The 21,529-nt window shown below is 40.6% G+C and overlaps 1 protein-coding gene across 2 annotated transcripts in view; it reads right to left on the reverse strand.

Moving 5' to 3' along the window:
* The window catches only part of Zfyve1 (zinc finger FYVE-type containing 1), a 57,737-nt gene that overhangs the window by 23,846 nt on the left and 12,362 nt on the right, over positions 1–21,529 (reverse strand). For both annotated transcript variants that reach the window (XM_004837253.4, XM_013067412.3), the window contains exon 3: positions 5,104–5,608. In XM_004837253.4, coding sequence (XP_004837310.1) covers positions 5,104–5,608 — 505 coding nt within the window. The remainder of the gene's footprint in view (positions 1–5,103; positions 5,609–21,529) is intronic.

The raw sequence follows: 21,529 nt of genomic DNA on the forward strand, positions 1-21,529 counted from the left end.
AATCTCTAATATTTTAACAATAAAATACTCCAATTAATAGTGAATATACATACTAGTTCAAATTAAAAGGAAAACCCACTAATAGAGTCCTAACTGTAATCATTCCCTACACCCATCTCATCTTGCACTTTTTCTTTTTGCAGTACTGGGATAGACCCCAGGGGCACTTTACTACTCAGATACATGCCCAGACCCTTTTTATTTGTTTTGAATTTTGAGACAGAGTTTCACTAAGTTGCTCAGTCTGATCCACCTGCCTCAGCCACGGGAGTACAGGCACATGCTACTTCATCCAGCATCATCCAGAACTTCTGAAAGAAGTAGCTAAATCAGGCTGAGGATTTAGCTCAGTGGTTTCGCCGCCTGCTGTGCAAGTGCAAGGACCTGAGTTCGATCCTCAATTCCAAAAAAAAAAAAAAAAAAGAAGTAGCTAAATGGCCATCAGTCACTGACTTCTCCCAAAGCCAACAGGACCCCAGTCTGGCTACCTTCACTTCCTTCAAACACCACCTCACAGCTTGTCCCTGGACATACAATCACTGCTCCAAAATGACTTGCTTCTGCTCATTTGTAAAAGAGAAATACAGCAAGAAAAAGAAGTAATTTAAAAAACTGAAATATGGTTGAACAACCCTGAAGTAAAAATTAGAAATCTAAAATGCTCTAAGCTCTGAAACTTTTTTGAGCATCATATTTTGGAGTTTTAGATTAAGAATGTTCCACCAGTAAGCTCTATCCAAACATTCTACAATCTAAAATCTGACACCTTTACGGTTTCAGGCATTTTAGACAAGGGATACTCAACCTATAATTCACTTTACTACTAATCTCCTACCTAGGAATTCTGTATCCATAAAAGATGATAAAATAATTTTAATTTTAATGATTAAATAGATAATCAAATATTCTAAAATATATATATATAAATATATATAATATTCATGGCTGGGGATTTAGCTCAGTGGTTCCACCGCCCACCTCACAAGCCCAAGGTCCTGAGTTCAATCCCCAGTACCAAACAAAAAAAATTTTATGAGACAGTAAAAATTTACCAATTTGCTCACAATTCTGTCATCCTTCCTATCTTGTATAAAATCTGGCCACCCTAATTCCATTTTGAACTGTAACTATTCCAAAAACAGGTCTTAGGCCAGGGCTCTACCTCAGTGGTTCCGCCACCTGCCTTGCAAGCACAAGGACATGAGTTCAATCCATGGTATCAGTCAAGAACTTTTTTTTTTTTTTTTTTTGGTACCGGGGATCGAACTCGGGTCCTTGCGCTTGCGCAGCAGGCGGCGAAACCACTGAGCTAAATCCCCGGCCCCATCCATGGTATCAAAAACAAAAACAAACAAACAAACAAAAAACAGGTCTTGATTTAGGATTTAGGATCTTGATTTGAATCCCAATTTTGCTAGAACTTTCTTGGTCACATAACGTAACAGCTATATGAGCTGTTTCTTCATCTGCAAAATGGAACTGTTAACTGAGTAGGCTGAATAATAAAGATAGTTAAGTTCCACCTTACTCCAGAAAGAATGGTCATCACCAAGAAATCAAATAACATGCTAGAGAGGCTGCAAGGAAAAACAAACCCTTCTATATTGTTGGTGGGAATGTAAACTAGTGCAAGCACTATGGAAATTAGCATGAAGATTCCTCAAAAAACTAATTCCAGCTGGCTGTGGTGGTGCATGCTTGTAATCCCAGCACTCAGGAGGCTGAGGCAGTAGGACTTCACGGCCAGCCTGAACTTACATAGCAAGACCCCAGCTCAAAAATCTAATACCTTCTAGGTATCTTTCCAAAAGAATTAAAGACATCATATTTCAGTGATAGATGTATACCCATGTTTATAACAGCACAACTCATAATGCCTGGGCTGGGGGTTTAGCTCAGTGATGCCGCCACCTGCCTCGGAATGCAAGATGCCGAGTTTGATCCCCGGCACCAAAAAAAACAATTCATAATGCCTGAATCTTGGAAGCAACCTACATGTCCATCAACAGATGAACTGGTAAAAGAAAATGTATCTATATACAATGCAGTACTACTCTGCTATAAAGAAGGACAATTTAAGTCATTTGTAGGAAAATGGATATACCTTGAGACCATAATTTTAAGTGAAATAAATCAGACACACAACTTATGTATCACATGGTTTATCTGATACAAGAAACCTAAAGTATAAATAAAGTGCAATAGGGACTGGGGATTTAGCTCAGTGGTTATGCTGGCTGCCTTGCAAGCACAAGGACCCAAGTTTGATCCCCGGTCCCAAAAAAATAAATAAATAAATAAATAAATAATAAAGTGCAATATAAAAGAAAGGTAGGGGGCTGGGGACTTAGCTCAGTGGTTTCGCCGCCTGCTGTGCAAGCACAAGGACCCGAGTTCAATCCCCAGTACCAAAGAAAAAAAGAAAGGTAGGAAACAGGGAAATAGATCTTTTTCCAAATGGGAAGGGGACCAAGAGGTGGAGGGAAGGGGGACAGGGAGAAAGAGCTTTAAAAAGTTAAATGACTGGGGCAGAGATTTAGCTCAGTGATGCTGACACCTGCCTCAAAAGCACAAGGTACAAAAAAAAGTTAAATGGTTAAGAAATAAGATGTGCTACGTACATGTACCAACACCCCATGATGAGTGTAATCATTATGTAGTACAGCTGTGTACTAATAAAAAAAAGCATATGTGTTTTTAAAAATAAATCCTAATTTTTTGGGGTACGGGGATCAAACTCAGGACCTTGCACTTACGAGGCAGCTGGCGGAACCACTGAGCTAAATCCCCGCCCCTATTTCAAAATCTTAAACTTTCCCCTCAAAGTTGTAAAACTCCAAAGTGGCACTGAAGCACTGCTCACATGAGGCATCCTAAATCAGTATTTCTCACCTTCTCTCCTTACCTTACAAGGACTTGCTAATGAATCTTCTTCTCCAGTATGAAACATTTAGAATTCCCATCTTCCCATAGGTCATGAGTCACTGAGACCAGCACAATCAACTGGTTGGTTAGAACAAGCTCTTATATGGCCCACTCTGTTCACTGCCCTCACCCTGCCACTGCCCTGGCCAACTACCTATATTTTTATGGTAACTAGCACCATGAAAACTCCCTCACTGGTCTCTCCACCTCCAGGCAGGCTCCTCTAATTCACCTTAAAAACAAGTGCTAAATTATCAGTTGAAAATATATATGTGATCACATAAGTCTCTGCTTAAGGTCATTTGGGGGCTCCTGTCACACTTGAGAAGTGAGTCAAGGCCATCCATGATCTGATACCTGAGTATTTCCACCACTCTCTCTTACACAAGCTATGTTTCAGACACTCAGAACCTCCTCATTTATTCATTCAGCACACATCTATGCTTCAAATATTTATCCACGCTCTTTATAAACAGCAGTGAATAATGGGCCAGGGATTTAGCTCAGTGGTTCCACTACCTCGTGCCTCACAAGTGCAAGGACCCGAGTTCGATCCTTGGTACAAAAAAAAAAAAAACCCAGCAGTGAATAAGACAGCCAATGTTCCTGCCTTCATGTTATTTTCATTCTAATGGGAAAAGACCAACAACAAATTAGGCATGCAAATAGGATGTGACAGTTAAAACTGATTGCCAACTTGATGAGACTAAGAGATGCCTACAGAAGTGACTGTATTGTGAGAAAACTATTGTCAGCAATGGATTAACCCACTGATTAGTTCTTGGCTAAAGGGACTATTAGGAAGTGGGGTCTAGTCCCCTCTCTCTAGGCTTCCTGGTTCCCCTAAGATGAAAGCTTTCCTCCACCATTTCCTTCTGCCACAACATTTCTGCCTTGTATTCAGTCAACCATGGACTGAAACCTCTGAAGTTGTGAGCCAAAACTATATAAACTTCTCTTCCTATGAGTTAAATCTGAAAGATGTATGATTCAGACAGAATAGCATATGCAAAGGTGGGAACTGAGAAGAGGCAGGTTACCGGGGAGCGGGGAATGTGTATATACTCAAACACATGTGCATAACACACGCACAGGCGGTGGGGAGAGAGTGAAGGGTTAAGAACGGAGATTAGGAAGCTACTGCAGAGCTACCTGCAGTTTTCTGAACACAGCCTGCTCCTTGAAGCCACCAGTGGATCCACTGTTCCCAGAACATCATTCCTCCCCACTCCTTTCAGTAGCCAAAATTCAGAGTACAAATATTACCTCCTCCCAAGATCCCAACAGGGGATGCAGAGTCCCTCCTCTGCACTCCCACAACTCCAGTACCTAGATCTGCCACAGGACAGAATACCAGGTGGTCTCCCCAGTTAGACTGTGAGCTATTCAAAGGTGGGAATTATTTTTTTCCCTCTGAGTCCCAGTGATCAGAACATGACATGTGCATTCAGAAAACTGTTGACTGACTGGTGAGTGGAATAATTGTTTTAGGGGCCATACTACTATTCTCTCTACATCTAAACACTATTGTTGCCCCTGCTCCCTCATCTTTCCACGCAGGTGATGATCTTGCACCCTATTCCTCTAAGTAAATGGAAACAATAGGACAAGAGCTTACATACACACTCACACATACATGCCCCTACATGTTTACCTGAAACCACGTCCCTACACTCTTTCTCTTGACATGAATGAATTGTCTATGCCTCTACAGCCAACTGTACCACCTATGCATCACTCCAATCATTCCTTTTCTCTTACATCTGCATTGTTCTTTTTCTAAGGAATCATTTTCATCAGTACACCAATAACTGTAATACCCACCATTTTAAATTTTGAAAAAGCAAATTACAGAACTCACTGAAAGAGTTCAATGTACTCAGAGCTTTCATTCTGCTCCTATCCTCTCTTATTCTCACTCTGAATAAGCTTTCATTCCCTATCAAGGAAACAGGTCTCTTATCCATATCACCAAGGACCTTTCTGTTGCCAAAGCAGTTAGTTTTCAACCCTTGACAAGGTTGAACATGCCATCCTTTTTGAAACGCTTCTTTTTTTTTTCCTCCTGGGAAAAAATTTTTCTGGTCAATCTACTTCCACCAAGTTGTTACTGCAACCCAATGGCCTTTCCTTGTACCCAGAAAAGACAATCTGTGACTCAGCACCCTGTCTACTCACCAGAGCCCAGTAGTTGAGTGTGCACAGTCTCATGGAAAATAATAACTGCAGGGCCCAGAGTAGATAAGGGGACATCCAGGCCACAGCGGGCAGTGGTAGCCTTAAGCTCCTTGGTGAAGTGCTTCAGATAAGCTTCCGAGGCATCTCCAAGGAATTTGAAGAGGTCATTATGAAGTCGATCTGCATGAGTTCGATAGATGATGATGTCTGAAATGGCCAGGACCTTAAGTAGCAGCCGAGTTCTCTGGCTTAGATTCACGGTAGCCCCCAAGAGCCCTTCTGTGTCTATCACTGTTACTCTGTGGACTGGGTCATAGGCTGCCCACACACCCACTGTGCAGGACTCCTGGGCAGGGGAGGTTTTGAAGACTTCATGGCCATAAAAGAAAGTGTGGTTGAGGGTATGAGACTTTCCATCACCAGTATTTCCAAAAATGGAAACCACCTTCAGATGCTGATCGGGTTTACAGTTCAATTTCCTAATAAAGTCATCTTCATTTGTTACCTTCAAAAAAAAAGAAAAAGACAACAATGAAATACGGAAACTGCAGAACAGCTAGAAACACCTACAAAAAGATCAAGTGAGCCAGGTGTGGTGTCACATGCCTACAATCTCAACTATCAGAAGCCTGTGGCTAGTGGATCGAAAGTTCAAGGCCAGCTTTGGCAATGTAGACAGACCCTATCTCAAAAAAAAATTGGGGGGGGGGCACCAGGGATCAAACTCAGGACCTTGCACTTGCAAGGCAGGCAGTAGAACCACTGAGTTAAATCCCCGACCCTCAAAAGTTTTTTTTTTTAAGAAAATTTTTCTTTTAAGGGCTGGGGTTGTACCTCAGTGATAAAACTCCTGTTAGCATGTGTGAGGCCCCCCTAGGAAGGGGCGGGAGAAGGGGTGGGAAGGAGAAGGAAAATGCATGCTTCCAGGGTCAAGGTCCCTGATAAGCTCATCAAGACAGGAAGGAAAGAAGTCTCAGGATAAGAGATCCATCACCACCTCCCATCCTTAGCAAACAACTCACAAGAGTTTATAAAGCCTCAATCAGTATAAATCAGTCATAAATTCATGGTTATGAAAGAGCTAAAACTGTAAAACTTTTTGTACATCACATATTTAATAAGGGCCTTGGGTTCAGTATAAAGAACTCTTAAAACTCAACAATAAGACAATCCAATTAAAAAATAAGCAAAAATTTTGAACAGACATTTCTCCAAAGATATGCAAATGCAAAATTATGCTCACTAGTCATTAAAGAAATGGAAATCAAAACTACATGAGATATCACTTTATATCCACTAGAATGGCTATCACCAAAAAGACAATAACATGTATTGTCAAGGAAGTAAGAGAAATTGTGAGAATGTAAAATGGCACTGCCTCTCTGGAAAAGTCTGACAGAGTTGCCATAATAATTGACAGAGTTGCCATCAGTAACTCTACTCCTATGTATATACTCAACAGAATTGAAAACTATGTCCACACAAAACTTGTATGTACATTAACAGCCAAAAAGCAGACAACCCAAACGCCCATAAACTGATGAATGCATAGATACAATGTGGCATATATCCAATACACTGATTATTCAGCTATAAAAAGGAATAGTATTAGTCATTTTCCCATTGCTGGGACAAAATACCCAATACTAAACCCAAAATTAAAGGAGAGGTGGTTTATTTTGACTCAAGGTTTCAGAGGGTGCAGTCTATGCTAGGCTGCAAAAACAGTACAATGGAATAGCAAGTGGAAGAAAGCTGTTTAAGCCATAGCAGCAGAGAATAGAGACAGAAGGAAGGAGCCGGGAACAAGAGAACACCCCCCCAGGTCATAACCTAGTGACTCACCTCCTCTGACCCTCTGACTGGGCCCCACCTTCTAACAGCACATTCAGCTATGAACTCATCAATAAGTTCACTGACAAATATACAAAGTTCAATCAAAACATGGTGAATGTTTAAATTTTAAAATTTATTACAGCGAAAAATAATTACTATTAATACTCAACATATTCCCTCTTGCTTCAAACACACTTAGCCCATCATTTTTGCCACTTTCTGAAGCAGTTCTGGGAGTCCTTTTCATGAGTGTCTTAAGTTGTGCGGCCTCTCTGTCATTAAAACATCTACCTTTCATGGTCATTTTGACTTTGGGGAAAAGGGATAAGTTGAATAGTACCAGATCCCTTGAAAAGGGTGGTAAGGGTACACCATAATGTTCCTATTTGACACAAATTGCTGTCAACAGTTGATCAATGGGGGTGATTAAAACATACTCTTGAGGGCTGGGGATTTAGCTCAGTGGTTCCGCCGCCTGCCTTGCAAGCGCAAGGACCCAAGTTCGATCCCCAGTACCAAAAAATAAATAAAAGAATAAAATGTTGGGCCAGGGATTTAGCTCAGTGGTTCTGGTGCCTGCCACGCAAGCTCAACATCCCATGTTCAATCCCCAGTACCAAAAAAATAAATAAAAAATACAATGTTATTACAGTAAAGGACACATCGCCATCACCCCCACTCAAGATACTCAAAATACTTGACCAGGTTTTGAATACACTTACTCATCATTCTTGGCTATATGTCTTTTTTTTTTTTTTTTTTTTTGGTACCAGGGATCGAAGCTGGGACCTTGTGCTTACGAGGCAGGCAATGGAACCACTGAGCTAAATCCCCAGCCCAGCAATATGTCTTTTACAGTAGTGTTTTTTTTTCTTTAAACATTCACCATATCTTTTTTATTGACCCTTAGTGCCCCCATGATCCAATAACCTTCCAAAAGCCCTATGAACACAGAAGACTTCTGAGAGCCATTTGGATCTAAAATGAACCTACTTCCACCTACTACTATATACATCTGTTAGTCTCACCTTTAAGGCTTTTGAGGGTCCTTCCTGGGATTTGAACCCAGGGCCTTTTCACTGAGCTACATGTCCAGCCCTTTTATGTTATTTTGAGACAGGGTCTAAGTCCTTAAATTACCTAGGCTGGGCTCAAATTTTTAATCCTCCTGCCTCAGCCTCCTAGAGTGCTAGAAGTTCCGTTATAGATGTATGTCACCATGCCCAACCTAGGACAATTCTTTTTTTTTCCTTTTTGAGACAGGGTCTCACTTTGTAGTTCAGGATGGCCTCACACTCATGGCATTTCTCCTGAGTGCACGCACGCACCACCATGCCCAGCCTAGAGCAATTTTTAAATGTGTCCGTACTTTGACCTCATTTGTCAGGAACTCTTATTTTTGTCTTAACTGTCATGACTGTACCGCTTCCTCCTTTATAGTCTTCTTAAATCTTTGCTCACTAAACTTGGAGGAGGTTTAAAATGCTATGGCAAGACTACATATTCCTGCTGTTATAAAATAATGTGCACTGCATTGAAATAATGTCTACTGACTTAGTATTAGTTTAGTTTAGAAGTGTTCTGTGTACGTACTGAATTGTTCTGATTGTTTAGAAAACAGATGAAACTTGTATTTGGAAGGAATTGGAAAATGTACCTTGAATCATTTCAATTAATTTTTCAACAGGGAAAAACAGTTATGATTGGAGATTTTCCTTAAATTAATGATAATCTTTTAAATTTCACTTCCTAATTTTGGACTGGGGGAATGAAAAGTATGTCAATATAATCACATTTCTCTTACTTTAAAGAATTAAAATGACTTAAAGTTAAAATTATAGAATTTGTAATATTTTGTATATTTCCAAAGTATTTTATTACTAATCCAGTCCCCTAAATATGCTTATGAAGTAGATGAGTGACAGTTCTGCACGCCCACACACTCACATCGCATCCACCAATTATTAAGTACTGATGCTAAAGTGCAAATTTTTTCCTTCAGAAATAATAAAAATTTTATGCTATCTAATAACATTTTGGCAGAAATGTCAAAAAGTTTTGTGACTTGAAAATAACTATCAAATAATACTTGACACTGAGGGAAACAAGGAATGAAGTACCAATATATGCTACAACATGGATGAAGTTTGAAAATATGATTAAGTGAATGAAAGGAGAGATACAAAGGGCCACACATTGTATGATTCTATTTATATCAAGTGTTTAGAACAGGCAAATTTATAAAGCAGAAAATAGATTAGTGGTTGTCAGAAGCTGGGGGGGGCGGACAGGGCGAGGCTGCTAATGGGTACAAAATGCCTTTTTGACCAAAAATAAAGAAAAGAAAAAAAGAGAAACAAAACTCAAAATTCCCTTGTGGGGTCATGAAAATGTCCTAGCATTACACAGTGGTATGGGCTGCAGAGCTTTATAATTATACTAAAAACACTGAAGTGTACACTGTAAAGGAGTGAATATGAGCTGGAATGTAGCCCAGTAGTAGTGTTTGCTTGGTATGCACAAGGGGCCATTCCCAGCATCACAAAAAAAAAAAAAAAAAAACTGAAAAATAAGCAAAAAAGGGTAAATTTTATGGTATGTAAATTACATCAATAGTTTTTGTTTTTGAGGCAGGGTCTCACTGCATAGTTCAGGCTGGCCTTGAATTCACAGCAATCCTTCTGCCTCAGCCTCCTGAGTGCTGGGATTACAGGCGTGCACCACCACGCCCCACAATCAAGGTGGGGTTTTTTTAAGCTTATTGTTCAAACTTCATAAATTCTCCCTGTTAACATTTTTTTGTTGGTGGTGGTACCAGGGATCTAACTTGGGACCTTGTGCTTGAGAGGCAGGCCCAGGCACCAGAACTAGCGAGCTGAATACCCAGACCTCCCTGTTAACATTTAAAAGAACAGGACAGTCCTTATAAAAAGCAAGCCCAGAAAGGAAGAGATTTGGGCAAGAAAAGTAGACCTCCACACTAGACCTTCAGCAAGATGCTCAGAGCACCTACTCAAGACTACAGATAGATCCTCAAATCAAAGTTCCTAAACCATACAGGTTACATTTCCTCCAGTTAAAGGAATGATGGACCTTTTACACCAGTATCTACCTTAACGACCACCCATCAGAGAAATGTTTCTGATTCTCCAGAATCTGTGTAAGACCTGCTACAGACAGACAACTGAGGGTGAAAATATAAGAAGTCTTTGTCTTCTATAACATCATCAAGGCTCTAAACAGTCACTATTCTATTAATGATACCACTATTAATATATTATTAAGAGCTTTGCTAATTCCAATAGTTCGCTGAATGTCCACTGAAGGACAGGGCTCATCACTAGATCCATGAGCAGAGGACCAAGTCTATCTCATCTCTACATGTACACAGGACACAGCCCGGCACAAGGAGCTCAATGTCTTGCGAATGAATGAATGAATGCTAGGCAACTTGCTAGAAATGTTAATCACTTTGCCCCACTGTACATCTTCCACAGGGATGAACACAGCAACATTTCATAAATGTGGTGAGAGGTTGTTATCTAGCAGATAACTCTGAGAACAAGAAGCTACACAGAACAACTCACTGGGATCTGTGTCACTCAGCCAGCCTGCTTCCAAATTGCTAAACTGGCTAGACAAAAGAGACAAACAAGAGCTCCACAAACTTCTGCCATGGAGAAGATAAGTTCAGGGTAACTGTTGGAAGAGCCAGCCACCTTTTCAAACAGTCCTGGTCCCAGGAAGACTGGGACCGGGGATTGTCACCCAATGAAAATCTACTCTATCATGGATCTATAAACTCACAAAACAGCAACAGGCATCTGAAAAGGTGCTCACCAGTCTTTAGGTAAAGAATTATTAAATGTCATAGGATTTGTGTTAAGCGTCCACCAAATGATGTACATAATATATAAAGAACTCATCTGGGATGAGAATCAAACACTCCCTGTTAACAGGCATATGCATTTGGGGCCAATGGAAAAGCTCTAAGAGCTTATAGCCTTAGGCTGGTTTTCCTTTTGATGGGCTCTGGACTATCTCCTACCTCGTGCTAATGGCACTTTTTCCTCATGTAAAATAAGGATATAATCATCTTTGCCTCCCCTGACTGGACAGCATAGTTCTAATTAATCTAGGAGATAAGTGAAAAAATCCCTGCCAAAACGGAAACCAGGCTTCATTTTTTTCCTTCTTCTGCCTTCCATCTTACATTGTACTCAGTTAAAGTACTAAATTCATCCCTAATATGTTACCCCTGAGCCAGCGAGACTAACAGCCTTCCTTCGCCTAGGTGGTAGCAAGATGGTTTGTACTCCTGGAAGGCAAAGGTAAAGAGAAGATAAGCTTCCCTTTGGCAAGGGCAGGAACAGGCCAAAAGGAACAAGGTCCCTGCCCTACTTGTTCTGCCTGTTTGCAATCAATGGTCCCACTTTGCTCCATTCCTGGAGGAAAACAAACTCCCTGACCCTGAAGCCCTGCCATCCCACCCAATTCCACTTATCTAAAATGGTCCTTGGCCCTACCACAACAGCAAAACCAAGAGTGACACCAAAGCCACCCTTTCCCAATTTCCACCTTCCCTCCTCCCTGAGCTTATTGCTCAGACCTCAGGCAAGTCAGAAACATCCAGTTTCCACTCCTAGCTTTGCCACTGTGTGATTGTGGAAAATTTTCTTAACTACTGAAGCCTCAGGGACACAAGATGATAGCAGATCGCACCACTTTTAGGGACACTGAGAGGATTAAATGAGATAAAAGTATAAAGGGGTATAGGACAGCACATGGCACACGGTAAGCACAAATGCAAGCCATTGCTATTTAAAGAACAGCCCACTGGGAAAACACCCAGATGTACACAGTAGCAGCTGGGCTTGCACCTATACTGCTCAGAAATTACTCATTCCATAACTAATTAAGCAACGTGGGGAGGTCTAAACTAATTCTACCTGGAAATGAATTCTGTTCACTTCATCACCCTTTTCTTCTCCCTCATCAAAATAATGTGTTACTGCTGGGGATGTAGCTCAGTGGCTCTGCACCTGCCTGGCAAGCACAAGGTACTGAGTTCAATCCCCAGTATCAAAAAGAAAAAAAAAATGCATTAACACTGGCTTTATAGCAGGCTCTAAAAAAGTGACCATCTACTATTTTATTAATCTGTAAGATGCCCAACAACCAGCTTCTTTCTCTTTCTCTCTCCCCCATCCTCCCTCCCCCTCCCTCTCTATCTCACCCACAAAGCTTTTTAATTTGTATAGGGTTCCAAACAGTTGCTACAAAGAAATACAACTGCTCAATGACCCCCACTGTTCCAATTTAGAATTCAGAGTAGTTCATGGTACTGAAGTGTCCAGCAGTCAATCTCGGGCAAACCGGCAAATGGAATGATGACAGCCTCCCCCTCATATTCCATTTTGTCCCCGGAGTCATTCCAGGAAGAATAACCACACACAGACTTTGTCCCAGCAACCCTGAGAAGAGAAAAGCAAGGGACACAGGGAAAGAGCTGAAGAACCTTGAAAGGAGGGAATTCTACAGCACCTCTACTCTACAAATTAACCCTCAAAGACCCCAGAACACATTCCAAAGTAACTCAGCATCAAGATCCTTCCAGTGCCAGCTTCTCTGGATAAAAGATCTAATCTGTACCAACCACCATCAGACATTCATTCCTCCAAAGCTTTATAAAATTCTTCTAGGAGGCAAAAATTAGTTCCTTTACCCAGTTAATGTAAAGGGCTATGGGAAGCTTTTTTACTCTCATCACAATCACATGCCTACAATGAATTCCATCCTGGGATAACAAATCATGATTTTATACCTTCTCGTTGAGGTGCTTTTGTTTCTGTTTTTTTGAGACAGGGTCTCACTATGTAGCCCAGGCTGGCCTTGAACTCGCAGCAATCCTCTTGCCTCAGCCTCCTGAGTGCGGGGATTACAAGAGTGTGGGGATTACAGGCGTGCACCCAGCTCTATTGAGGTTTTAAAACTAACTTAAGTGAACAGTTATTCCCAAAACTAAGTTCCTATTAATGACTTTTATTTAATGTTTTCTGGTGTATTGGTGTATTTTTCTTTCACTCCATTTTTGGTTGAATTTAAAGGAAGAGAGAACCAGAGAAACCAACAAAAGTCTCGCCCATAAGAGAACTGGAACTAGTACTCTAAAACACAGGAACCTGATCAATTCATTAAGCCAACAGACATGTACTGAGCTTCACCTCCTGTTTATCACTGACCTGATGTTAGATCAGCACAAATACAGAACTTGGGTAACATTTTTCTTTCTGCTAGAGAGGGAAAGAAGAAGACGAGAAAGCTATTCCCTGAGAAATCCAAAGCCAGCTTTGTATTTAAAAGAACATCGGGCAGGCCAGGGATTTATCTCAGTGGTTCCACCGCCTGCCTCGCAAGCGCAAGGTGCCAAGAGTTCGATCCCCAGTACCAAAAAAAAAAGAACATCAGGCAATGATTTATGCCCATGGCCTAATTGTCAAACAAGATTTTACTAAAAATGTCAAACAAACCAGTAGTCAGTCTGTTTTTAAACTCCAAATGATAAGGAGGTTCTATTCCAACTAAATCTTATCATCAGAACCTGTTTTTCCAACACAGCAAGTTCAGAAAATTTCCTTTCATTCTATCCTAAAAGGAGTATTTATTTTGTTTACCCATGTATGTGTCCACAGAGTTTTATGTAAAAACAAAAGGGTTTCTCAGTCAAATGTTTTCTTAATTAAAATGACTGAAGTCAGCTGGGGGTGATGGTGCACACTTATAGTCCCAGTACTCGGGAGGCTGAGGCAGGGAGATCACCAAGAGGTGGAAGCCATCCTGGGTTACATAGTGAGTTTGAGGCCAGCATGCACTGCATAAAAAAAACCTGCCTCAAAAAAAAAGACTGAAGTTGCAAGGCTGGCCCTACAAACATATTGTGCACAGTTGGTAAGAGCAAAGATCACTTTCTTGAACTCCAGTGTCCCCAGAGAGCTCTATGATTGGTGGTCAGGAATAGTGCTTCTGACCCTTGCCTCAGACTGCCAGCTGCTCTTCTGCCCTAGCAGCAAAGAATGTGTCTATGTAGAGATGATCCATACACAAATTCTTCACAAAGAGCCACTTTTCACACTATAAATGCTTTTTTTTAACCATATCCAACTCACTCAGTTCAACTCACCACTTTTATCTAAATAAAAAAGCCTTCCACTTCTGAGGAACGAATACTGAGTCAGCCTAAAGATCCCCATCATCCTTAAGAAATCTTTCTGAGGAGCTTCTGGGTGGCAAGCAAAGCCTCCCTCTACTCGGGATGGCATAACCAAACTGGACCACAATGCAAACTGACATGCACTCTGGGAGAGGTGTGAGGACTCAGTGGTATAAGCATGAAGACAGACAGAAGACCAGAGCTAGACATGAATCACACATCACACCATGGGCAACTGACTCAGCCCTTCTCTTGCTCAAAGACACCCTTGGCACCCACCAACATTGTTAACATTTGTCCATTCTTCCCAACCCTGAGATTCCCCACTAGAATGGCATGAGCATCATCTGAGCTATTCACCACCATGCCCCTACCACTGTGCTTGACAGATACTAGGCAACAAACATGGCACACAATGTCTAGGTACTACATCCTCTCTGAGAAAGGGAACAGTATAATAGCATCACCACTAAGGGTTCAATGAAACTCACTGTACCACTCACCTGTCAACACAACCTACTTCAGAGTAGCTGTGAGAATTAAATGAGACAATGTACAGCAAACACACAGCACCATGGAGCCATGCAGTAAATGCTAGAGAAGTGCTGACTGGCACTACTGTAGTTTCCTTTGTTTGCTGCTGAGCCACAGTGCTAGCACTATCAGAGATCATCCCATCATTCCAAACCAAAACTCTTCAGGCAAGTTTCTAATAAATGTCTCAAGAAATAAATAGGGACAACTGGACAAGCAGGATACTTAGTCAATAGTTACCATTTCTCACCTCAAAAGGATCCATCTTTTCAATTAAAAAAAAAAAAAGCTGTTACATGATTACATAATACATCTATTATTCCTAAGAAAGCATTCAGTCCTCTTGAAAAGAATATGACATGATTCCAAGAATTATTACTACATATTACAACAGCAGAGACTCACTAAAATGTTCTCAGTTTATGGCTGAAGATAATGCGGGTTGACAAAGAGATCTCTGGTGCCTGAGGTGTAGAATGAAAGGGGCCTGATTTCTACTCTATATGGAATGTGACTGGAGCCCTGGTGAGGGAACAATGTAGGGTATCTCATTAAATTCAGTAATAATAATGATCCTCCAGGGATATCACCCTCCTCTGAATTCTAATCATACCCTCCCTATGCCACTCAAACACTGTGCACCTGACTGTATGTACAGTATCTGTCTATTGTCACTACACCATCCTTTCCCAAGGGCATGCTTATTGTTTCAGTGCCCCTCTGTATCTTTGTGTCAGCACACAGCTGGCACTCACCAAATGTTGAATTAACTGAGTGTTTCCTCGTTCTTAGCTCATGCTATAATTTGAAGTTTGTATCATCTCCAAAATTCACAGTACCTTCTTCAATCACCCATGTGACAGTTTGGAGGCAGAACACTGATGGATGGAATGAATGGGCTTGAGGGATGGGTGTGCTCCCTACCATCCCTTCCACCACATGAGGACACAGCTTTTGTCCCCCCTGAAAGAAGCAGCATTCAAGGCACCATCTTGGAAGTAGAGACCCCAACCTCACCAGACACCAAATCTGCTAGTGTTGATCTTGGACCTCTCAGCCTATAGAACTGAGGGGAAAACTCTGTTTATAAATTGTGCAGTTTCAAATATTGTGTCAGAGTACCACAAACAGACAAGATACTTAGATCCAAACAAATTTTTTGAGTACTTCCTATGTGCCTAACGTTGACATAGATGTTGACGAATAGGGGTGTCAAAAACTACTCTCTACTGAAAATGTTCTAATTGAGAAGGAGGAAGGACATGTTCAAATGGGAAGGAGAAGAAGGACAGGGAAGGAGCAGGAAGAGAAAAGGGATTTTAAAAAAGAATGGAAGAAAAAATGGAAATGAAACTTTTGTAAATGGGGAGGGGATGAAGTGTTGATGGGAGGGAAGAGGAATGGGAAAAAAAGAATTAAGAGATCCCAGACTCCTAGGGCAGAGAAGCCCAGCTGCTCCCAGCACCCAGAAGGAAGCTCCCCGCCTCCATCCCAGGCTCCTAGGGCATAGAAGCTCAGCCGGTCCCAGGTCCCAGCACCCTGAAGGAACCTCCCCGACTCCATCCCAGGCTCCTAGGGCAGAGAGGCTCAGCCGGTCCCAGCACCTGGAAGGAAGCTACCCCACTGCCATCTCAAGCTCCTAGGGCAGAGAAGCTGAGCCACGTGGGCACCAGAAGCACACACCCCCCACCGCGATGGAAATGAAAAGACACATAAACAAGCCTCAAAAACAGACTTCCAGATCACCTACAGCAAACCCAAAGGGAAACGAGATGGAACAATCTGATACTCAACCCCCTGGACTCTGAACTGGCAACAAAAGAGGATCTGGGAAAAATGAAATCAGAAATAATTACTCAGATAACAGCAAAGATTTTGCTCATGGTGCAAGACATGATTAATAAATCTAGAGAGGACACAGATAAAAAAAATAGAGGAGCTGGGGAACATGATGGAATCTCAACATAGGAAACAAATGGAATCCATAAAACAGATACAAACAGATTTCCAAGAGATTAAAAACTCCATTGAAAGTTTACACAGCAGAATGAACCAATGTGAGGATAGAATTTCACATACAGAAGATAAGATTGCAATTAGTGAGGAGGAAAAGAAAAATTGCTTTAAAATTGTAAGGGAACATGAGAAATCAATCCAGCAGCTGCTAGACGATGCAAAGAAGAATAACATAAGGCTGACTGGAGTCAATGAAGAAAGAGGAGAGAGTGCAGATGACACAAAAAAACTGTTCACAGAAGTGACGGCAGAAAACTTCCCATGCAGGAGAAAAGAACTTGACATACAGATAAGTGAGGCATATAGGACTCCAGCTAGCCTTCATCAAAAAAAATCTACACATAGGCATATAATAGTTAGGATTCCAGAAATCCAACAGAAGAACAAATTTCTACAAGCAGTGAGAGAAAAGAAACAAATCACATACAAAGGAAAGCCCATCAGAATCACAGCACACTTCTCAATGCAAACCCTCAAGGCAAGAAGAGCTTGGAGTGATGTATTTCAAGCCCTAAAGGAAAATAGCCTCCAACCCAGATTGACGTACCCTGTAAAACTATCTTTCAAAATTGATGGAGAAATAAGATACTTTCATAATAAAGAGCACCTCAGGAACTTCATGAATACCAAACCGGCACTCCAATAAATTTTAGACAATACCCTAGGAAAAGACAATGAGGATCACAACCCCAGAAAACCCAGCAGAATGAATCCATTGGGCATGACAAATTAAACGCAAAGAGGGAGGATCCAACAAAAAGAAAAAGCCATGACAAGGCTTTTAAAACTTTTAACTTCATCTCCCTAATGAGTGTATAATTCAATCTTATTATTGTACTGATTAGTATTTTTCTGATTCTAGAGTTGCACACCATTCCTTGTGCTATACTGGCTATTTATCATCTTCTTATGTCTACATTTTAATTGGGTTGTCTATTAATGAGCTCTAAGAATTCTTTATATATTCTGGTCATAGGTTATATGCATTGTAAATATGGTCTGTTTAAGGACTACTTTTCATTTTAATGATGTCATTTAAAGTTCTAAATTTTGATGGAATCTCATTTATCAATTTTTTTCTTTTATACATCATGTTTTTTGTATCCTAGATAGTTCTTGCCTACCCTGAATTCATAAATATTTTCCCTTATAATTTCTTTCTAAAGTTTTATACTTTTAGGCTTTCTTATTTAGCTTCATAGATCCCTTCAAGTTATTTTCATGTATGGAAAAAAAGGGTTGAGGTTAATTTTTTATATACGGATACCAGGTGTTCTAGTGCCATTTGCTGAAAACACTATCTCTTCCTCAGCTCTTGAATTGAGTTTATAGTCTATAAAATGCTAATGTTAAATAATCTTTCAAAACTCAGTAGACCATATATGTGTGGTTCTATTTCTACATTCTCTGTTTTATTCAAATGATGTATATGTCTTTCCTTACACCAACACTACCTTGATTACTGTAGCTTTAGAAGAAGTCTTAAAATTAGGTGCTAAACGTCTTCCAACATTGTTTTTGTTTTTATTTTTAACTTTTCTAGGTCCTTTGTACTTACTACTACATAATTTCAATATCCAATTCTTCATTTATAGCAAGTATACACAGATCTGAATTTTTATATATACCTTGTGTTTTCTAATCCTGCTAAATTCAAGTACAAGTTCTAGGGGCTCCTAGAGATTTCTTAGTATTTTCTCTGTAGATGATCATTTCATCTACATACAAAGATTTTGCTTCTGCCGTGCCAATCCTATCCTAGTTGTGTCATTTTACTGCCAGACTATTTTGGTGGGGACTAGGTTTCAAAGTTTAATGGACAGATAAAGAGTAAGCATATCTGCCCTCGTTCCCCACCTTAAGGAGAAAGCATTGTATCTTCTCCATTCATATAAGGCGTTCTCGCTGGAAGTATGGAGTACATGTCTTTAATCTGTTGAGAAGTTTCTGTTCTATTTCTAGTCTCCTGATAGCTTTTACCATGAACAGCTGTAGAAATTAGTCCAATACTTTTTCTCCAACTAGTGACAGGATCATATGGCTTTTTCCTTTCCTCTGTTAAAATGATGACTTTTGGGGGGTGGATCTTCCAATGCTGAACCAACACTGCCATCCCTATAACAAAACCACTTTCTACATCCTGCCAGATCTGACTTCTAATAGTTTGTTTTGTTAAACAAATTTCTATCTATGTTCATACTTTTTTCTTCTATTATCTTTATCCAGTTTTAGGATTAGCACAATGTTGAGTTCCTAAAATGAGGGGAGAAGTGTTCCTTCTTTTTTCTGCTTTAATTGTTTGATATAATTTATCAGTTAAAATGTTTATGAGCCTGCTGTTGTCATATAGGTAGGTTTTCAAGCTAGGAATATACTTTCTTTAATAGGTGCTATTCAAATTTTATATTTCCTCCAAAGTTAGTTTCATTAATTTGTCTTCCAAGTTACTTCTTAGAGGGCCGGGGATTTAGCTCAGTGGTTTCGCTGCCTGCTGTGCAAGCGCAAGGACCCGAGTTCGATCCCCGGCACCAAAAAAAAAAAAAAAAAAAAACCAAGTTACTTCTTAGAAGTTGTCAAATTTATTTCAAAAAAGATTTTTGTAATACGCTTTCTATATCCTTTTAAATTCTGTAAAATCTGTGGTAATGTCTCCTAGATCTTAATATTGTAATTTAAAAAATGTATAACTGATACTGTATAAGAGGAAGAAAAGGTCTAAAAGAGCAGGGGAATGGGGAGGGGTAGAGGAAGGGAAAAAAGAGAAAGGAAAGAATATGAGAAGAGGAAAAAAATGGAAACAAGGTCTTTCCAAATAGGGAAGCGTGGAGGGGGTGAATGGAGGGCAGGGGAAGGGGAAAGAAAATAAGAACCAAGAGACTCACGTAATGGTACAAGATCTCAATGATGAATGTAACTGTATTTTATACCTAAAATGTACCAATAAAGTTAACAGGGAAAAAAAAAAAGAATTAAGATATATTACACACAGGTACAAATTTCCTATGATGAATGTGATCATTATGTATGGCAAACATGTACTAACAAAAAAATAGAAATAAAAAATCACTGCCCTGAGGGGACTGCTAAATGGATTAGGCATCTTCTTGTAGAGTAAGGAAAATGTTTTAGACTAGATAAAGGAGGAGGCTGCACAACACTAGAATATCTGTGACCCTGTCAGTTCTTTTCAAGCATTCTAGCACAGAGACAGTAATAATCCAGACTGAGGATCAGGAAAGAGGGAGAAAAAAAATCTAGGAGCTTCCAGAAAGCCAAACTACCCACCAGTGAAGGCAAGAGGCCAGGCACTTACATGCGGTTGGTACACATCTCTGCCCAAGAACTCAGCCACCACCTAGATGACCACACAATCTAGTCAAACAGGAGGCCAAAAGCCCTTGGAAAGAAGGATGAAATGAACAAAAACATTCTCTAAGGGAGCACTTGCTCTTTCCTGCCTCCAAAAGTCCTTCGGTGTCTCTTCCTGTAAGTACTTCCAATTCTTCTTGCCTGGAACTAAGTCTTGTTTTCCTTCTCCCTTTTACAGACTCCATTAGCTTTCCTCTGATTTCCCATTCCCAATCAAATGTACTCAGTGCATTTAACAGTTCTAACCTCAGAGAGAAATGATCTCACAGGAGCTCCTTTCAAAGCAGGCAAGACTCCCCAGAACAGTACAGCGAGCCATCAAAGTGTTTCTGTGCTACACAATCTCCAGGATAAAGTCCAGAGCTGTACAGCTAACAGAGGTATCCACAAGGAAAACAAACAAGGTCATCTTAACAAGAAACCTGCCTACTATGTTAACCCCAGCTCAAAACGCCAACACTTGCCCAAGTCCAAAAAACTCAATCACTTCAACAGGCAGACAATTAAAAAAAGAAGCACAAAAAGAGGTATCTTAAAAGAGTTAAAGATAGGTTCCCTAAAAAGCTGACTCGCAGTGGCTTTGATGGCTTATATGGGTCAAATTTACCCCAGCCTGTACTAAACAAAACATTCTCCCAGGTTAAATGCCAGAAGTCTGTTATAACTGAATGAGTCCAGGGCTCAGAAGCCTCACAAGATGCTGAGCAGAAACTTAAGGCATGTAATAGCCCTTTCAACTTTGTTGGTCTGAGTCATCCTCAACTCTGTTTCCCAGTAATCCCATTCAATGTCTCATCCCTACATGACCACTAAACAAAGGGGGCTTTTTACTGGGGTTTCTGTGAGTGAAAGGCAGCAGTGGGGGAGGAAACCTTTGCCACTCATCCAATTTGACAAATAGCTCCTAAGTAGATCTACAGTTATTGGTTACAGGGTCTCGCTAGGTAGTTCAGGCTGGCCTTGAATTCACTATGTAGCTCAAACTGGCCTCAATCTCACTGCAGTCCTCCTGCTTTTGCCTCCTGAATGTTAGGATTACAAAGTGTGCTACCATGCCCAGCTCATTTGTTGTATTTTTTACATGGCACCTAAGAAACTAATAGTACACAGCTTCATGTTCTGAGCAGAATTCCCCAAGGGTAACCAGCCACCGCAACAAGATTTGTCCTTACACTGCCCATTTAATGAGAAACATGAGAAAGTTCAACAATTTAGATGCTTATGATCCACCAGCTCACTGAGCCACTGACCAGAATCAAGTCCTGGGGGATTTCCACTGGCCTATCTGAAACAGAGGGGCTGGGAAGAGCAAGCTCCAAGAAACTAACCTAGACCAGGAGCCAGAGGACAGGGCCCTGGAGGCCAACAGCAAATGAGACTGAGACAGAAGCAGCACAAAAACGTGGCACACCAGCACAGCCACTGTGAGGTAAAGAATTCCCCTACAGTAAGAAAACATCC

This window comes from Heterocephalus glaber, unplaced genomic scaffold (genome assembly GCF_053883595.1).
Source record: "Heterocephalus glaber isolate CG9 unplaced genomic scaffold, H.glaber_assembly_v1.0 deba00001608, whole genome shotgun sequence".
Taxonomy (NCBI): Eukaryota; Metazoa; Chordata; class Mammalia; order Rodentia; family Bathyergidae; genus Heterocephalus; species Heterocephalus glaber.